Consider the following 19533-nt stretch of genomic DNA (forward strand, 5'->3'; position numbering starts at 1 on the left):
GAACTGTGGACACGATAATTTACCCAGATTCGGGCCACCTTGCGGTGTAAAACCCCGCTCCTGCTTTGTAGTTGGGATTGCTTGGGGGGAGAATCCAATAAGCCAATTTTGATGAAGCTTGCCAATACATTCAATGTAGCGACCCTTGTGGCTGTAGCGTATCATGTTTGCAAGTTTATGAAATAGGGTTACGACACTATATTCAACTCTTGTCTGTGAGTGGACGGACGCCACGAGACTAGAACATTATCTCCACTGCACGATTGTATTATAAGCTAGCCCATGAGCCAAGCATTTGTGTATTGTAAAGCACTGGATCTATGATGTAATACTATGGCATGTGATGTATTCTTGGTATTTCATCCTCGACCGTACATGCCAGTTATTGATGCATGGACTGACACATTAAACGCAGAGATTCAGGCTCCTATAAGGGACCGGCTCGTGACATCAACGATTCTTGTTCCAAGTTTCATTCGGTTCAAGTGATCCTTATCGGCCAATACATCTTGTGGCAACGAGAATATATTGTTTCGAGGTATATCAAAATTAAGTTTTCGATTCATATTTGTTGGACCAATAATCTTTGTTAATTCTTATTTTTGACGATTCTCTTATGCCACACATATAAGAACTAAAAATATATAAAAATAACCAATGAGTAAATTTGGAACATTTGCTCGCAAATAAACAAACTTGCTCTACCTCCAGGTTTATTTATCAAGTATTTATAATCATCACCATCAATTATACCCGTTTAAAATTTCATCTGAATCAAATGATCCTTGGTGGCCAATGCATTCCTTGGCAAGCAGAATATGGTGGCCCGTTCGTATTTCGTCGACCAGTCTTTCGTACTTCACCTTTTGATCATTTTTTTTAATTTCTCACGTAAAGACCAACCCGGTGAGGTTTTGGTTTGGATGCGTGCATCTCCAGCCTCCTACTACTGAACAGAGAGAGGGACAGAGCATTCCCCTCCTCCAACCTCCCCCCCAGCTGCCTCCCCTCCCAAAGCTCCCCACTTCTCTCGCTCCGGCGTCGCATTCGCCCCGGCCGCCCCGCCGATTCCCTCGGGTCTTATCCTCGCTCGCGGCCTGCCGTCAGCGGGGCTCCCCTCCGCTCGGAGTCTCCCCCGCGCCCCGCCGAATTTCTTGGGTCATTCTCTCCGGCGGCTCCGGGTGCGGGCTTTCGGTCCGGGGCGCCGCGGCCCACGATCATTGCTGGAGGAGAGCTTTTTCCGCGGATGGGTTTGGTTCGGAGTCTGGAGTACCTGCGGCGTCCATAGGTTAGATCTGGAGGTTTCGGCGCTCTGGATCTGAGCTGTTGGTAGGCTGCATTTTTATTTTCGTTTCCTTCTCCCCGTCGCTATTTGTTTCCTTTTTCTTAGCAAGTTCCCGGAGACGGCAAGAACTCAGCGGTCGCTGATCTTTCTTTGCAGGTTTCGGGTGGAGGAGTCGGGACTGGCGGTCGCAATCCTCCCAACCATTTTGGTGCTGTCCGTTCTGGGTTACTAGGGGGTTTGCGTGTTCTAAATAGGGCATGGATGGCAGATGCAGTAACTACTAGTATCTCTTGAAGAAACTTCAGCTGCAGATCTGAAACCCATTTGTGCCCCTTGCTCTAGTTGCAGCCCTGCCAGATGAGGTGAACCAGGCCGCTTTCCAGTGTCCCCTTGCCATTGCTTGTTGCCAGTGTTGGTTGCCAGTTTTGGCTCAACAAATCTGGGTGGAGCCTGATCTGTCCAAGCCAGCATTAGTTGTGTGCTCTCTGCGTCTGGTTGAGCAAGGTTGCAGCTAATTTTGTTGATTTCGTTGGCTTTGTTTAGTAGCTTTGATAACCTGGAGACTGCAAGCAAACAGATCCCGTCCTGCAGCTCTAGTAATAAGGTGGTGCTGGGGGAAGGCACCATGACCTACTTTCCCGAGGAGGTGGTGGAGCACATATTCAGCTTCTTGCCTGCGCAGTGTGACCGGAACACGGTTTCACTTGTTTGCAAGGTATGGTATGAGATTGAAAGGCTGAGCCGGCGAACTGTCTTTGTGGGTAACTGCTATGCTGTGCGCCCTGAGCGTGTGGTGCTTCGGTTCCCCAATGTGCGGGCACTGACAGTGAAGGGGAAACCACACTTCGCTGATTTCAACCTTGTGCCACCTGATTGGGGTGGGTATGCCGGACCATGGATTGAGGCAGCAGCCAGGCGCTGCGTGGGTCTTGAGGAGCTGCGGATGAAGCGGATGGTGGTGTCAGATGAGAGCCTGGAGCTGCTTGCCAAATCATTCCCACGATTCAGGGCCCTAGTTCTTATCAGCTGTGAGGGGTTCAGCACCGATGGACTAGCAGCTATTGCAAGTCACTGCAAGTGAGTGTACTTAAAATTGCAGTTTGTTAAGGCATCATAGTTTTCTGATATGCTGTTGTAGTTTCTGCGTGCATCTAGATCTTATGGTTTAAAATGGTGAGGTATTGAAATATGAAGTGCCTTTCTTGCTCTTTTCTGATTAGCTACTAGCCTTCTTGCTTCGGTGCTGCCAGTTATTACTCGTTTGAAGCCTAGATCCAGCACTTGTTCCAATGTTATGTGCAAGTAAAGTTGAAAGGATCAAATTTGATCTGCTGCACAATTCTGTAGCTACAAACTCTCCCGAATTGCATGAGTACTCTTTCAGGGTTTGAATGATCCAGTTGCATCTGATGTCCTGAGTTAGTTATCCTGATGTTCTATCCTAATTTTGTACCTGCCATTTTTTGACGGACCATTCTTGTGTTAGATTCATGTATAGTATGTCTGTTATGTTTTTATTTAGCTTGTTAGACTTTACATTTTATCAGTTAATTTTGTCTATACTTCCTTTTTGGTAGGATGAATTGGTATTGTTATGCTCATGGTGCACACAATCTGCTAGGGCAGGATGCAAGTTCTGATTAATTTCATTAATGCATTATTATTATCTCATTAAAGGCACCAATCTACTCTTGTTACGTGCATTTAATGGTCAATACACTGACATTGTTTTTTATATTGTTATCTGGTCTAGACTCCTGAGGGAGTTAGATTTGCAGGAAAATGAGGTGGATGATCGAGGGCCAAGGTGGCTCTCCTGCTTCCCTGATTCCTGCACGTCCCTTGTCTCCTTGAATTTCGCCTGCATCAAAGGGGAGGTTAATGCTGGTTCATTAGAGAGACTTGTTGCTAGGTCCCCAAGTCTTCGGAGTTTGAGGTTGAATCGATCTGTGTCAGTAGATACACTCTCGAAGATATTAATGCGCGCCCCTAATTTGGAGGATCTAGGGACTGGGAACTTGACAGATGACTTCCAAGCTGAATTGTATCTCAGGCTGACCCTTGCATTGGAGAAATGCAAACTGCTGAGGAGTTTGTCGGGCTTTTGGGATGCCTCCCCTTTGTGCCTTCCATTCATCTATCCTGTATGTGGGCAACTAACAGGTTTAAATTTGAGCTATGCTCCGACACTTGATTCTTCCGATCTCACCAAAATGATCAGCCACTGTGTGAAACTCCAACGTCTTTGGGTGAGATCCCTTGCTGCCACACTCACCTTACTATCTTTATGCTTGATTAAGACAATTCAGTACAGGGTTTGAGCCTTTATCCTGTACACTGCAGGTACTGGATTGCATCGCGGATAAGGGCTTGCAAGTGGTGGCCTCCAGTTGCAAGGATCTACAAGAACTCAGGGTATTCCCGTCAGACTTCTATATCGCCGGGTATTCCCCAGTAACAGAGGAGGGACTTGTTGCAATATCCTTGGGCTGTCAAAAACTGAGCTCATTGCTATATTTTTGTCATCAAATGACGAATGCCGCACTGCTTACTATAGCTAAGAACTGCCCAAATTTCACGCGATTCAGACTCTGCATCCTTGAGCCTGGGAAGCCTGATGCCATGACAAACCAACCATTAGATGAAGGTTTTGGTGCTATTGTTCGTGAATGCAAAGGGCTAAGGCGATTGTCAATATCGGGTCTTCTCACCGACAAGGTTTTCATGTATATTGGTAAATTCGCGAAACAACTTGAGATGCTTTCAATAGCATTTGCTGGAGATAGTGATGCGGGAATGATGCATGTTATGGAAGGATGCAATAATTTGAGGAAGCTGGAGATTAGAGATAGCCCATTTGGTGATGCTGCACTCTTGGAGAATGTTACCAAGTATGAGACAATGCGATCCCTTTGGATGTCATCGTGCAATGTCACAGAAAAAGGGTGCCAAATCCTTGCATCAAAGATGCCAATGCTTAATGTGGAGGTTATAAATGAGGTGGATGAGAGCAATGAAATGGACGAGAACCATGGAATCCCCAAAGTTGACAAGTTATATGTTTACCGCACAACTGCTGGGGCAAGGGATGATGCGCCAAATTTTGTTAAAATCCTATAGAGCTAGTTGAGAATTGCCTGGTATCTCCTTGCTGTAAAAGGTAACCCTTCTCAAATTATCTACTTTCATTTAAAAAATATCTTGTTTGTTTGAAGAATGTAAAATTTGAAGTTGCATTCTTTTGTTTCTCCTCAGCTCATATGATCCTCTAAATATGTTGCGCATGCAACACACAACTTGCAAATGATTTTTCAAAAGATGAAAATATAGTACATAGTTGAAAATGATGTCAAACCAACTTTATTCGTCCAAATCTCTATCTACTTGCTCACTAGATTGTAGCTACTCAATCATAGTGCCGACGCATAGAGTCTGCTGATATATTGCATGATATGATCCCCATTTCATCTGACCTCTCCCTATACTGGACTGCTTTTACAGATGGTCGGCGGAATGGAATCCGGCGGGGGCCTGTGGACAGTGGCAAGTCTCCCGCTGCCCCCCTCGGCTTTGCAGCGCCAGGAAAAGCCACGTCAGTGTGCTCCTTATCCTGGAGCATCTCTGTCCGGCGATCCATCATTCCCTTTTTAGCGTCTGGTCATATGGCCACTGCCTTTATCCTGTGCATTTTTCTTTTTCTTAAGAGGACCACCCACCAACCAATCCTTCCTTTTCCTTTTTCCTGTACTATGCTGTACTCCGTAGCCATTTGCTTTTGACATTGCCACAGTGGAATGTGACTGCTGTCGCTGTTGCTCTTGTTGTAAACGTTTGTTTGAACCTGACCGAAAGGACGATGGCCAATGATCTTGCTCCCGTGAAATCATGCAGCAGAGGCTGGAATAATTTGTTGCTCATCAGCACATTACTTCATTTTCGGCACTTGTTACCGCCCCTTGTGTTTTTTAGCTAATGATATTGTGTGCGTCCGGACGAGCGCATGCCGCCTGTGCCCTTTTGTTTTCTCTGTGGCCGGGAAGCCAACGAAATCAAGCCACATCTTACCCTTTTATGTGTGCTCTATACGACTCCGGACGCATCATACTGGCAAGTGCCTGGACAAAGCCCATTTTGCTCATTCCACAACCACAAACCCCATATGGACGCATCATACTGGCAGTGCCTGGACAAAGCCCATTTTACTCACTCCACAACCACAAACTCCATATGGCTGCATTGTATTTTATACAAATACATGTGTAGTACGTAGGTCATAAGATAGCATAAAAACATACCAAATCGGATATCGACAAAGTTCATCCAAAAGGGCTGACATAAAAACATACCAAATCAGAAGGGATGACAGAGTTTAAATTAAACCTAAATAGAAGATAAAACAACTAGGCCGGCGGCGGGTCGTCGCCCGTCGTGGCGGAGGAGGACGAGATGAGGAACCCTGTCATGCGGCGGATGACGCTATTCTGCTCTGCCACGAGCCGGGCGGCTCTCTTCGCCGCCATATCCTTCTCTCGCGCTAGCTTTGTGGATTCCTCGAGCACCCGTTGGAGCGCCGATGTGTTCTTTGTGACGTCGACGACGACATAAGTCTCCATCGAGGTGTATGAGTGCCGGATTGCGGCATGGAGTGCCTCATTGTTGTCTAAGCCGGGTGGCAGCGGTTCCAGCACAGATTTGGATGACCTGGATCTGGATGGTCCGATGTGACGGCGCGCCCGGGCGCGTTCGGGCCTTTCCATATCCACCCTACATATAGGCTAGACATGGGGGTTGCCGGACTGTCCGGGGGATTGAACTAGCTGTGAGGAGTCCGGTTGGGTGCGGTTTATCTCGGCAATGACCGGACAGCCCGCCGGTGTTTAGGGTGGATGTGGGGGTCCGGTCGTAGATGCTCTTAGAGCAAATCCAACCGGGCGACCCATTTCGTCCGCCCACGTCCGTTTTGGTCGCCGTGGACAAAAACTGTGGCCCAACCCGCTGACCCATTCCCGAAAACCGTCCGCTTCACGTCCGCGCGGACCCATTCCGGCCCAAAATTGCGCCTGAAATGCGTCGGCGTGGATGCAAAGCGGAGGCGCCAGGCGTCCTCTCTATGTCCGCTGCGGCCCCGCATGTTGGCCGTCCAACCACCCCAGCGGTCATAATAAATGTGGCCACCAACCGAGGGCCCACCTGGCAGTGTGTCGAAGGGCCGCGTGCCTGTCCTTTTCAATGGACGTGTGCGGCAGGGTCGACTATTGGCAAACGTAGCATGCAATTTAAAAAAAAAATCCTACGCTCACGCAAGATCTATCTAGGAGATGCATAGCAACGAGAGGGGGAGAGTGTTTCCACATACCCACGTAGACTGAAAGCGGAAGCGTTTGCTTAACGCAGTTGATGTAGTCGAACATCTTCTCGTTCCGACCGATCAAGTATCGAACGTACGACATCTCCGAGTTCTGCGCACGCCCAGCGTGATGATGTCCCTTGAGCTCTTGATCCAGCAGAGGGCTGCTATGTCTTGAGCTTGCGTTGGTTTTCCTTGAAGAGGAAAGGGTGATGCAGCAAAGTAGCGTAAGTATTTCCCTCAGTTTTTGAGAACCAATGTATCAATCCAGTAGGAGGCTCCTCAAAAGTCCCACGCACCTACACAAACAAACAAGAACCTCGCAACCAACGCAATAAAGGGGTTGTCAATCCCTTCACGACCACTTGCGAAAGTGAGATCTGATAGAGATAATATGATAAGATAAATATTTTTGGTATTTTTATGATATAGATTGGAAAAGTAAAGATGCAAATAAAAGTAGATGGTAAACTTATATGATAAAAGATAGACCCCGGGGCCATAGGTTTCACTAGTGGCTTCTCTCAAGATAACATAAGTATTGTTACCAAAATTATTCCTACCAACAAAATTCACATCCATAGATTCATTATTATTCTCAATCAAAGTAGACAAAGGCATATCATTGGGATCAATGAGAGCACTCTTAGTAGCAAACAATTTCATTAGTTCATCCATCTTTCCACTCAAAACATTAATTTCTTCTATAGCATGCACTTTTTTACTAGTAGATCTTTTGATGTGCCATTGAGAATAATTAGCCATAATGTTATCAAGGAGTTTAGTAGCATCTTCTAAGGTGATTTCCATAAAAGTGCCTCACGCGGTCGAATCTAAAAAATTTCTAGAAGCAAAATTCAATCTGGCATAATTTTTTTGTATAATCATCCATAAGTTCAAACCATGAGTAGGGCAATTGTGAATCATCAATTTCATTCTTTCCCAAGATTGGGCAACATGCTCATGACCAAGTTATTTAAAATTCATAATATCGTTCCTAAGAGAGATGATCTTAGCGGGAGGAAAATACTTAGAGATAAAAGCATCTTTGCACTTATTCCATGAATCAATACTATTTTTAGGCAAAGACGAAAACCAAACTTTAGCACGATCTCTAAGGAAAACGGAAATAACTTCAATTTAACAATATCATTATCCGTATCTTTCTTCTTTTGCATCTCACACAAACCAACAAAGTTGTTTAGATGGGTAGCGGCATCTTCACTAGGAAGGCCGGAGAATTGATCTTTCATAACAAGATTCAGCAAAGCAGCATTGATTTCACAAGACTCAACATCATTAAGAGGAGCAATCAGAGTGCTAAGGAAATTATTATTATTGGTATTGGAAAAGTCACACAATTTGGTATTATCTTGTGCCATCGTGACAAGCAATCCAACACACAAGCAAACAAAAAGGCAAGCGAAAGAGAGAGAGGAGATTGGGAAAAAAAGGACGAATAAAACGACAAGGGTGAAGTGGGGGAGAGGAAAACGGGAGGCAAATGGCAAATAATGTAATGCGAGGGAGATGAGTTTGTGATGGGTACTTGGTATGTCTTGACTTGAGCGAAGACCTCCCCGGCAACGGCGCCAGAAATCCTTCTTGCTATGTCTTGAGCTTGTGTTGGTTTTCCTTGAAGAGGAAAGAGTGATGCAGCTGAAGGAAATATGCCCTAGAGGCAATAATAAAGTTATTATTTATTTCCTTATAATCATGATAAATGTTTATTATTCATGCTAGAAGTGTATTTACCGGAAACATAATACATGTGTGAATACATAGACAAACAAAGTGTCACTAGTATGCCTCTACTTGACTAGCTCGTTAATCAAAGATGGTTATGTTTCCTAACCATGAACAATGAGTTGTTATTTGATTAACGAGGTCACATCATTAGTAGAATGATCTGATTGACATGACCCATTCCATTAGCTTAGCACCCGATCGTTTAGTATGTTGCTATTGCTTTCTTCATGACTTATACATGTTCCTATGACTATGAGATTATGCAACTCCCGTTTACCGGAGGAACACTTTGGGTACTACCAAACGTCACAACGTAACTGGGTGATTATAAAGGAGTACTACAGGTGTCTCCAATGGTCGATGTTGGGTTGGCGTATTTCGAGATTAGGATTTGTCACTCCGATTGTCGGAGAGGTATCTCTGGGCCCTCTCGGTAATACACATCACATAAAGCCTTGCAAGCATTACAACTAATATGTTAGTTGTGAGATGATGTATTACGGAACGAGTAAAGAGACTTGCCGGTAACGAGATTGAACTAGGTATTGGATACCGATGATCGAATCTCGGGCAAGTAACATACCGATGACAAAGGGAACAACATATGTTGTTATGCGGTCTGACCGATAAAGATCTTCGTAGAATATGTAGGAGCCAATATGGGCATCCAGGTCCCGCTATTGGTTATTGACCAGAGACGTGTCTCGGTCATGTCTACATTGTTCTCGAACCCGTAGGGTCCGCACGCTTAAGGTTACGATGACAGTTATATTATGAGTTTATGCATTTTGATGTACCGAAGGTTGTTCGGAGTCCCGGATGTGATCACGGACATGACGAGGAGTCTCGAAATGGTCGAGACGTAAAGATTGATATATTGGAAGCCTATATTTGGATATTGGAAGTGTTCCGGGTGAAATCGGGATTTTACCGGAATACGGGAGGGTTACCGGAACCCCCCGGGAGCTATTTGGGCCATAGTGGGCCTTAGTGGAAAGGAGAAAGGGGCAGCCCAAGGGGGCTGCGCGCCTCCCCCCTTCCCCTAGTCCTATTAGGACTAGGAGAGGTGGCCGGCCACCCCTCTCCCTCTTTCCCCCTTGGGAATCCTAGTTGGAATAGGATTGGGGGGGGGGGGGAGTCCTACTCCCGGTAGGAGTAGGACTCCTCCTGCGCCTCTCTCTCTTGGCCGGCGCCCCCTCCCCCCTTGGCTCCTTTATATACTGAGGTAGAGGCACCTCTAAACACACAAGTTGACACAAGTTGATCCACGTGATCTATTCCTTAGCCGTGTGCGGTGCCCCCTGCCACCATATTCCTCGATAATACTGTAGCGGAGTTTAGGCGAAGCCCTGCCGCTGTAGTTCATCAAGATCGTCACCACGCCGTCGTGCTGACGAAACTCTTCCCCGACACTTTGCTGGATCGGAGTCCGGGGATCGTCATCGAGCTGAACGTGTGCTCGAACTCGAAGGTGCCGTAGTTTCGGTACTTGATCGGTTGGATCGAGAAGACGTACGACTACTTCCTCTACGTCGTGTCATCGCTTCCGCAGTCGGTCTGCGTTGGGTACGTAGACAATAATCTCCCCTCGTTACTATGCATCACATGATCCTGTGTGTGCGTAGGAAATTTTTTGAAATTACTACGAAACCCAACAGTGGCATCCGAGCCTAGGTTATTTATGTTGATGTTATATGCACGAGTAGAACACAAGTGAGTTGTGGACGATACAAGTCATACTGCCTACCAACATGTCATACTTTGGTTCGGCGGTATTGTTGGATGAGACGACCCGGACCAACCTTACGCGTACGCTTACGCGAGACCGGTTCCCTCGACGTGCTTTGCACAGAGATGGCTTGCGGGCGACTGTCTCTCCAACTTTAGTTGAACCAAGTATGGCTACGCCCGGTCCTTGCGAAGGTTAAAACGGAGTCTATTTGACAAACTATCGTTGTGGTTTTGATGCGTATGTGAGATTGGTTCTTACTTAAGCCCGTAGCAGCCACGTAAAACATGCAACAACAAAGTAGAGGACGTCTAACTTGTTTTTGCAGGGCATGTTGTGATGTGATATGGTCAAGGCATGATACTGAATTTTATTGTATGAGATGATCATGTTTTGTAACCAAGTTATCGGCAACTGGCAGGAGCCATATGGTTGTCGCTTTATTGTATGCAATGCAATCACGATGTAATGCTTTACTTTATTACTAAACGGTAGTGATAGTCGTGAAAGCATAAGATTGGCGAGACGACAACGATGCTACGATGGAGATCAAGGTGTCGCGCCGGTGACGATGGTGATCATGACGGTGCTTCGGAGATGGAGATCACAAGCACAAGATGATGATGACCATATCATATCACTTATATTGATTGCATGTGATGTTTATCTTTTTATGCATCTTATCTTGCTTTGATTGACGGTAGCATTATAAGATGATCTCTCACTAAATTATCAAGAAGTGTTCTCCCTGAGTATGCACCGTTGCCAAAGTTCGTCGTGCCCAGACACCACGTGATGATCGGGTGTGATAAGCTCTACGTCCATCTACAACGGGTGCAAGCCAGTTTTGCACACGTAGAATACTCAGGTTAAACTTGACGAGCCTAGCATATGCAGATATGGCCTCGGAACACGGAGACCGAAAGGTCGAGCGTGAATCATATAGTAGATATGATCAACATAAACGATGTTCACCATTGAAAACTACTCCATCTCACGTGATGATCGGTCATGGTTTAGTTGATTTGGATCACGTAATCACTTAGAGGATTAGAGGGATGTCTATCTAAGTGGGAGTTCTTAAATAATATGATTAATTGAACTTAAATTTATCATGAACTTAGTACCTGATAGTATCTTGCTTGTTTATGTTGATTGTAGATAGATGGCTCGTGCTGTTGTTCCGTTGAATTTTAATGCGTTCCTTGAGAAAGCAAAGTTGAAAGATGATGATAGCAATTACACGGACTGGGTCCGTAACTTGAGGATTATCCTCATTGCTGCATAGAAAAATTACGTCCTGGAAGCACCGCTGGGTGCCAGGCCTGCTGCTGGAGCAACACCAGATGTTATGAACGTCTGGCAGAGCAAAGCTGATGACTACTCGATAGTTCAGTGTGCCATGCTTTACGGCTTAGAATCGGGACTTCAACGATGTTTTGAACGTCATGGAGCATATGAGATGTTCCAGGAGTTGAAGTTAATATTTCAAGCAAATGCCCGAATTGAGAGATATGAAGTCTCCAATAAGTTCTATAGCTGCAAGATGGAGGAGAACAGTTCTGTCAGTGAGCATATACTCAAAATGTCTGGGTATAATAATCACTTGATTCAATTGGGAGTTAATCTTCCGGATGATTGCATTATTGACAGAATTCTCCAATCACTGCCACCAAGCTACAAGAGCTTCGTGATGAACTATAATATGCAAGGGATGAACAAGACTATTCCCGAGCTCTTCGCAATGCTGAAAGCTGCGGAGGTAGAAATCAAGAAGGAGCATCAAGTGTTGATGGTTAACAAGACCACTAGTTTCAAGAAAAAGGGCAAAGGGAAGAAAAAGGGGAACTTCAAGAAGAACGGCAAGCAAGTTGCTGCTCAAGAGAAGAAACCCAAGTCTAGACCTAAGCCTGAAACTGAGTGCTTCTACTGCAAGCAGACTGGTCACTGGAAGCGGAACTGCCCCAAGTATTTGGCGGATAAGAAGGATGGCAAGGTGAACAAAGGTATATGTGATATACATGTTGTTGATGTGTACCTTACTAGAGCTCGCAGTAGCACCTGGGTATTTGATACTGGTTCTGTTGCTAATATTTGCAACTCGAAACAGGGACTACGGAATAAGCGGGCACTGGCAAAGGACGAGGTGACGATGCGCGTGGGAAACGGTTCCAAAGTCGATGTGATCGCGGTCGGCACGCTACCTCTACATCTACCTTCGGGATTAATATTAGACCTAAGTAATTGTTATTTGGTGCCAGCGTTGAGCATGAACATTATATCTGGATCTTGTTTAATGCGAGACGGTTATTCATTTAAATCAGAGAATAATGGTTGTTCTATTTATATGAGTAATATCTTTTATGGTCATGCACCCTTGAAGAGTGGTCTATTCTTATTGAATCTTGATAGTAGTAATACACATATTCATAATGTTGAAGCCAAAAGATGCAGAGTTGATAATGAAAGTGCAACTTATTTGTGGCACTGTCGTTTAGGTCATATCGGTATAAAGCGCATGAAGAAACTCCATGCTGATGGACTTTTGGAACCACTTGATTATGAATCACTTGGTACTTGCGAACCGTGCCTCATGGGCAAGATGACTAAAACACCGTTCTCCGGTACTATGGAGAGAGCAACAGATTTGTTGGAAATCATACATACCGATGTATGTGGCCCGATGAATATTGAGGCTCGTGGCGGATATCGTTATTTTCTCACCTTCACAGATGATTTAAGCAGATATGGGTATATCTACTTAATGAAACATAAGTCTGAAACATTTGAAAAGTTCAAAGAATTTCAGAGTGAAGTTGAAAATCATCGTAACAAGAAAATAAAGTTTCTACGATCTGATCGTGGAGGAGAATACTTGAGTTACGAGTTTGGTGTACATTTGAAAAACTGTGGAATAGTTTCGCAACTCACGCCACCCGGAACACCACAGCGTAATGGTGTGTCCGAACGTCATAATCGTACTTTACTAGATATGGTGCGATCTATGATGTCTCTTACTGATTTACCGCTATCTTTTTGGGGATATGCTTTAGAGACGGCCGCATTCACGTTAAATAGGGCACCATCAAAATCCGTTGAGACGACGCCTTATGAACTGTGGTTTGGCAAGAAACCAAAGTTGTCGTTTCTTAAAGTTTGGGGCTGCGATGCTTATGTGAAAAAGCTTCAACCTGATAAGCTCGAACCCAAATCGGAGAAATGTGTCTTCATAGGATACCCAAAGGAAACTGTTGGGTACACCTTCTATCACAGATCCGAAGGCAAGACATTCGTTGCTAAGAATGGATCATTTCTAGAGAAGGAGTTTCTCTCGAAAGAAGTGAGTGGGAGGAAAGTGGAACTTGACGAGGTAACTGTACCTGCTCCCTTACTGGAAAGTAGTTCATCACAGAAAACTGTTTCAGTGACACCTACACCAGTTAGTGAGGAAGCCAATGATAATGATCATGAAACTTCAGATCAAGATACTACTGAACTTCGTAGATCAATAAGAGTAAGATCCGCGCCAGAGTGGTACGGTAATCCTGTTCTGGAAGTCATGCTACTAGATCATGATGAACCTACGAACTATGAAGAAGCGATGGTGAGCCCAGATTCCACAAAGTGGCTTGAAGCCATGAAATCTGAGATGGGATCCATGTATGAGAACAAAGTATGGACTTTGGTTGACTTGCCCGATGATCGGCAAGCAATTGAGAATAAATGGATCTTTAAGAAGAAGACTGACGCTGATGGTAATGTTACTGTCTACAAAGCTCGACTTGTCGCAAAAGGTTTTCGGCAAGTTCAAGGGATTGACTACGATGAGACCTTCTCACCCGTAGCGATGCTTAAGTCCGTCCGAATCATGTTAGCGATTGCCGCATTTTATGATTATGAAATTTGGCAGATGGATGTCAAAACTGCATTTCTGAATGGATTTCTGGAAGAAGAGTTGTATATGATGCAACCGGAAGGTTTTGTCGATCCAAAGGGAGCTAACAAAGTGTGCAAGCTCCAGCGATCCATTTATGGACTGGTGCAAGCCTCTCGGAGTTGGAATAAACGTTTTGATAGTGTGATCAAAGCATTTGGTTTTATACAGACTTTCGGAGAAGCCTGTATTTACAAGAAAGTGAGTGGGAGCTCTGTAGCATTTCTGATATTATATGTGGATGACATATTACTGATTGGAAATGATATAGAATTTCTGGATAGCATAAAGGGATACTTGAATAAAAGTTTTTCAATGAAAGACCCCGGTGAAGCTGCTTACATATTAGGCATTAAGATCTATAGAGATAGATCAAGACGCTTAATTGGACTTTCACAAAGCACATACCTTGACAAAATTTTGAAGAAATTCAAAATGGATCAAGCAAAGAAAGGATTCTTGCCTGTATTACAAGGTGTGAAGTTGAGTAAGACTCAATGCCCGACCACTGCAGAAAATAGAGAGAATATGAAAGATGTTCCCTATGCATCAGCCATAGGCTCTATCATGTATGCAATGCTGTGTACCAGACCTGATGTGTGCCTTGCTATAAGTTTAGCAGGGAGGTACCAAAGTAATCCAGGATTGGATCACTGGACAGCGGTCAAGAACATCCTGAAATACCTGAAAAGGACTAAGGATATGTTTCTCGTATTTGGAGGTGACAAAGAGCTCACCGTAAAAGGTTACGTTGATGCAAGCTTTGACACTGATCCGGACGATTCTAAATCGCAAACCGGATACGTGTTTACATTAAACGGTGGAGCTGTCAGTTGGTGCAGTTCTAAACAAAGCGTTGTAGCGGGATCTACATGTGAAGCGGAATACATAGCTGCTTCAGAAGCAGCAAATGAAGGAGTCTGGATGAAGGAGTTCATATCCGATCTAGGTGTCATACCTAGTGCATCGGGTCCAATGAAAATGTTTTGTGACAATACTGGTGCAATTGCCTTGGCAAAGGAATCCAGATTTCACAAAAGGACCAAACACATCAAGAGACGCTTCAACTCCATCCGGGATCTAGTCCAGGTGGGAGACATAGAGATTTGCAAGATACATACGGATCTGAATGTTGCAGACCCATTGACTAAGCCTCTTCCACGAGCAAAACATGATCAGCACCAAGGCTCCATGGGTGTTAGAATCATTATAGTGTAATCTAGATTATTGACTCTAGTGCAAGTGGGAGACTGAAGGAAATGTGCCCTAGAGGCAATAATAAAGTTATTATTTATTTCCTTATAATCATGATAAATGTTTATTATTCATGCTAGAAGTGTATTTACCGGAAACATAATACATGTGTGAATACATAGACAAACAAAGTGTCACTAGTATGCCTCTACTTGACTAGCTCGTTAATCAAAGATGGTTATGTTTCCTAACCATGAACAATGAGTTGTTATTTGATTAACGAGGTCACATCATTAGTAGAATGATCTGATTGACATGACCCATTCCATTAGCTTAGCACCCGATCGTTTAGTATGTTGCTATTGCTTTCTTCATGACTTATACATGTTCCTATGACTATGAGATTATGCAACTCCCGTTTACCGGAGGAACACTTTGGGTACTACCAAACGTCACAACGTAACTGGGTGATTATAAAGGAGTACTACAGGTGTCTCCAATGGTCGATGTTGGGTTGGCGTATTTCGAGATTAGGATTTGTCACTCCGATTGTCGGAGAGGTATCTCTGGGCCCTCTCGGTAATACACATCACATAAGCCTTGCAAGCATTACAACTAATATGTCAGTTGTGAGATGATGTATTACGGAACGAGTAAAGAGACTTGCCGGTAACGAGATTGAACTAGGTATTGGATACCGACGATCGAATCTCGGGCAAGTAACATACCGATGACAAAGGGAACAACGTATGTTGTTATGCGGTCTGACCGATAAAGATCTTCGTAGAATATGTAGGAGCCAATATGGGCATCCAGGTCCCGCTATTGGTTATTGACCAGAGACGTGTCTCGGTCATGTCTACATTGTTCTCGAACCCGTAGGGTCCGCACGCTTAAGGTTACGATGACAGTTATATTATGAGTTTATGCATTTTGATGTACCGAAGGTTGTTCGGAGTCCCGGATGTGATCACGGACATGACGAGGAGTCTCGAAATGGTCGAGACGTAAAGATTGATATATTGGAAGCCTATATTTGGATATCGGAAGTGTTCCGGGTGAAATCGGGATTTTACCGGAATACCGGGAGGGTTACCGGAACCCCCCGGGAGCTATTTGGGCCATAGTGGGCCTTAGTGGAAAGGAGAAAGGGGCAGCCCAAGGGGGCTGCGCGCCTCCCCCCTTCCCCTAGTCCTATTAGGACTGGGAGAGGTGGCCGGCCACCCCTCTCCCTCTTTCCCCCTTGGGAATCCTAGTTGGAATAGGATTGGGGGGGGGGGAGTCCTACTCCCGGTAGGAGTAGGACTCCTCCTGCGCCTCTCTCTCTTGGCCGGCGCCCCCTCCCCCCTTGGCTCCTTTATATACTGAGGTAGAGGCACCTCTAAACACACAAGTTGACACAAGTTGATCCACGTGATCTATTCCTTAGCCGTGTGCGGTGCCCCCTGCCACCATATTCCTCGATAATACTGTAGCGGAGTTTAGGCGAAGCCCTGCCGCTGTAGTTCATCAAGATCGTCACCACGCCGTCGTGCTGACGAAACTCTTCCCCGACACTTTGCTGGATCGGAGTCCGGGGATCGTCATCGAGCTGAACGTGTGCTCGAACTCGGAGGTGCCGTAGTTTCGGTACTTGATCGGTTGGATCGAGAAGACGTACGACTACTTCCTCTACGTCGTGTCATCGCTTCCGCAGTCGGTCTGCGTTGGGTACGTAGACAATACTCTCCCCTCGTTGCTATGCATCACATGATCCTGTGTGTGCGTAGGAAATTTTTTGAAATTACTACGAAACCCAGCAAAGTAGCGTAAGTATTTCTCTCAGTTTTTGAGAACCAAGGTATCAATCCAGTAGGAGGCTCCTCAAAAGTCTCACGCACCTACACAAACAAGCAAGAACCTCGCAACCAATGCAATAAAGGGGTTGTCAATCCCTTCATGGCCACTTGCGAAAGTGAGATCTGATAGAGATAATATGATAAGATAAATATTTTTGGTAATTTTATGATACAGATTGGAAAAGTAAAGATGCAAATAAAAGTAGATGGTAAACTTATATGATAAAAGACAGACCCGGGGGCCATAGGTTTCACTAGTGGCTTCTCTCAAGATAGTATAAGTATTACGGTGGGTGAACAAATTATTGTCGAGCAATTGATAGAAAAGTGAATAATTATGAGATTATCTAGGCATGATCATGTATATAGGAATCACGTCCGTGATAAGTAGTTCGACTCATGCCTGCATCTACTACTATTACTCCACACATCGACCGACTCCTGCCTGCATCTAGAGTATTAAGTTAATAAAGAACAGAGTAACGCATTAAGAAAGATGACATGATGTAGAGGGATAAACTCATACAATATGATATAAACCCCATCTTTTTATCCTCGATGGCAACAATACAATACGTGCCTTGCTGCCCCTGCTGTCACTGGGAAAGGACACCGCAAGATTGAACCCAAAGCTAAGCACTTCTCCCATTGCAAGAAAGATCAATCTAGTAGGCCAAACCAAACTGATAATTCGAAGAGACTTGCAAAGATAACTTAATCACACATAAATTTTTTTAGAGGAGATTCAAATATTTCTCATAGATAAACTTGATCATAAACCCACAATTCATCATATCTTGACAAACACACCGCAAAAAGAGTTACATCGAATAGATCTCCAAGAAGATCACGGAGAACTTTGTATTGAGATTCAAAGAGAGAGAAGAAACCATCTAGCTAATAACTATGGACCCGAAGGTCTGTGGTAAACTACTCACAACTCATCGGAGAGGCCTTGGAGATGATGTAGAGGCCCTCCGTGGTCGATTCCCCCTCCGGCGGAGCGCCGACGAAGGCTCCAAGATGGGATCTCGCGGATACAGAAGGTTGCGGCGGTGGAATTAGGTTTTCATGGTCTGTTCTGATGTTCTCGGGGTACGTGGGTATATATAGGAGGAAGAAGTAGGTCAGTGGACGCTCGAGGGGCCCACAAGGGTGGGGGGCGCGCCCAGCCCTAAGGGGCACGTCGGGCACCCTCATGGCCGCCTCGGTTGTTGCTTGACGTCCACTCCAAGTCTCCAAGTTTGCATTTGTTCCAAAAAGATCGCTCCCGAAGGTTTCATCCAGTTTGGACTCCGTTTGATATTCCATTTCTTCGAAACACTGAAATAGGCCAAAAAAAACAGCAATTCGGGCTGGGCCTCCGGTTAGTAGGTTAGTCCCAAAAATGATATAAAAATGTAAAGTAAAGCCCATAAACATCCAAAATGGGCAATATAATAGCATGAAACAATCAAAAATATAGATACGTTGGAGACGTATCAAGCATCCCCAAGCTTAATTCCTACTCGTCCTCGAGTAGGTAAATGATAAAAACAAATTTTTTGATGTGGAATGCTACCTAGCATAATTCTCAATGTAATTTTCTTTATTGTGGCATGAATGTTCAGATCCAAATGATTCAAAATAAAAGTTCATATTGACATAAGAAATAGTAATACTTCAAGCATACTAATAAAGCAATCATGTCTTCTCAAAATAACATGGCTAAAGGAAGTTATCCCTACAAAATCATATAGTGTGGCTGTTGCTCTATCTTCATCACATAAAGTATTTAATCATGCACAACCCCGATGACAAGCCAAGCAATTGTTTCATACTTTAGTAATCTCAAACTTTTTCAACTTTCACGCAATACATGAGGGTGAGCCATGGACATAGCACTATATGTGGAATAGAATGGTGGTTGTGGAGAAGACAAAAAAGGAGAAGATAGTCTCACATCAACTAGGCGTATCAACGGGCTATGGAGATGCCCATTAATAGATATCAATGTGAGTGAGTAGGGATTGCCATGCAACAGATGCACTAGAGCTATAAATGTATGAAAGCTCAACAAAAGAAACTAAGTGGGTGTGCATCCAACTTGCTTGCTCACGAAGACCTAGGGCATTTTGAGGAAGCCCATCATTGGAATATACAAGCTAAGTTCTATAATGAAAACTTCCCACTAGTATATGAAAGTGACAACATAGGAGACTCTCTATCATGAAGACCATGGTGCTACTTTGAAGCACAAGTGTGGAAAAAAGAATAGTAGCATTGTCCCTTCTTTCTTTTTCTCTCATTTTTTATTTGGCCTTTCTCTTTTTTTATAAAGTCCGAAGTCTCATCCCGACTTGTGGGGGAATCATAGTCCATCATCCTTTCCTCACTGGGACAATGCTTTAATAATGAAGATCATCACACTTTTATTTACTTACAACTCAAGATTACAACTCGATACTTAGAACAAGA

At 44.4% G+C, this 19533-nt stretch overlaps 1 protein-coding gene across 1 annotated transcript; it reads left to right on the forward strand.

Moving 5' to 3' along the window:
* Nucleotides 1-965: 965 nt before the first annotated feature.
* Nucleotides 966-5218, forward strand: LOC119364123 (transport inhibitor response 1-like protein Os04g0395600). The gene is made up of 5 exons (XM_037629534.1): nt 966-1329; nt 1442-2362; nt 3039-3534; nt 3629-4445; nt 4787-5218. The coding sequence occupies exons 2-4, from the start codon at nt 1911-1913 to the stop codon at nt 4403-4405; spliced, it is 1725 nt and encodes a 574-aa protein (XP_037485431.1). The 5' UTR covers nt 966-1329; nt 1442-1910; the 3' UTR covers nt 4406-4445; nt 4787-5218.
* Nucleotides 5219-19533: the final 14315 nt, after the last annotated feature.

This window comes from Triticum dicoccoides, chromosome 2B, assembly GCF_002162155.2.
Source record: "Triticum dicoccoides isolate Atlit2015 ecotype Zavitan chromosome 2B, WEW_v2.0, whole genome shotgun sequence".
NCBI lineage: Eukaryota > Viridiplantae > Streptophyta > Magnoliopsida > Poales > Poaceae > Triticum > Triticum dicoccoides.

Excerpts from the sequence above, each read along its gene's own strand:
- LOC119364123 (XM_037629534.1), top strand. The coding sequence starts at position 1,911 with ATGACCTACTTTCCCGAGGAGGTGGTGGAGCACATATTCAGCTTCTTG. Across the intron at positions 2,363-3,038 it reads GCTATTGCAAGTCACTGCAA|ACTCCTGAGGGAGTTAGATT; the intron begins GTGAGTGTACTT and ends TATCTGGTCTAG. Across the intron at positions 3,535-3,628 it reads TGAAACTCCAACGTCTTTGG|GTACTGGATTGCATCGCGGA; the intron begins GTGAGATCCCTT and ends TGTACACTGCAG.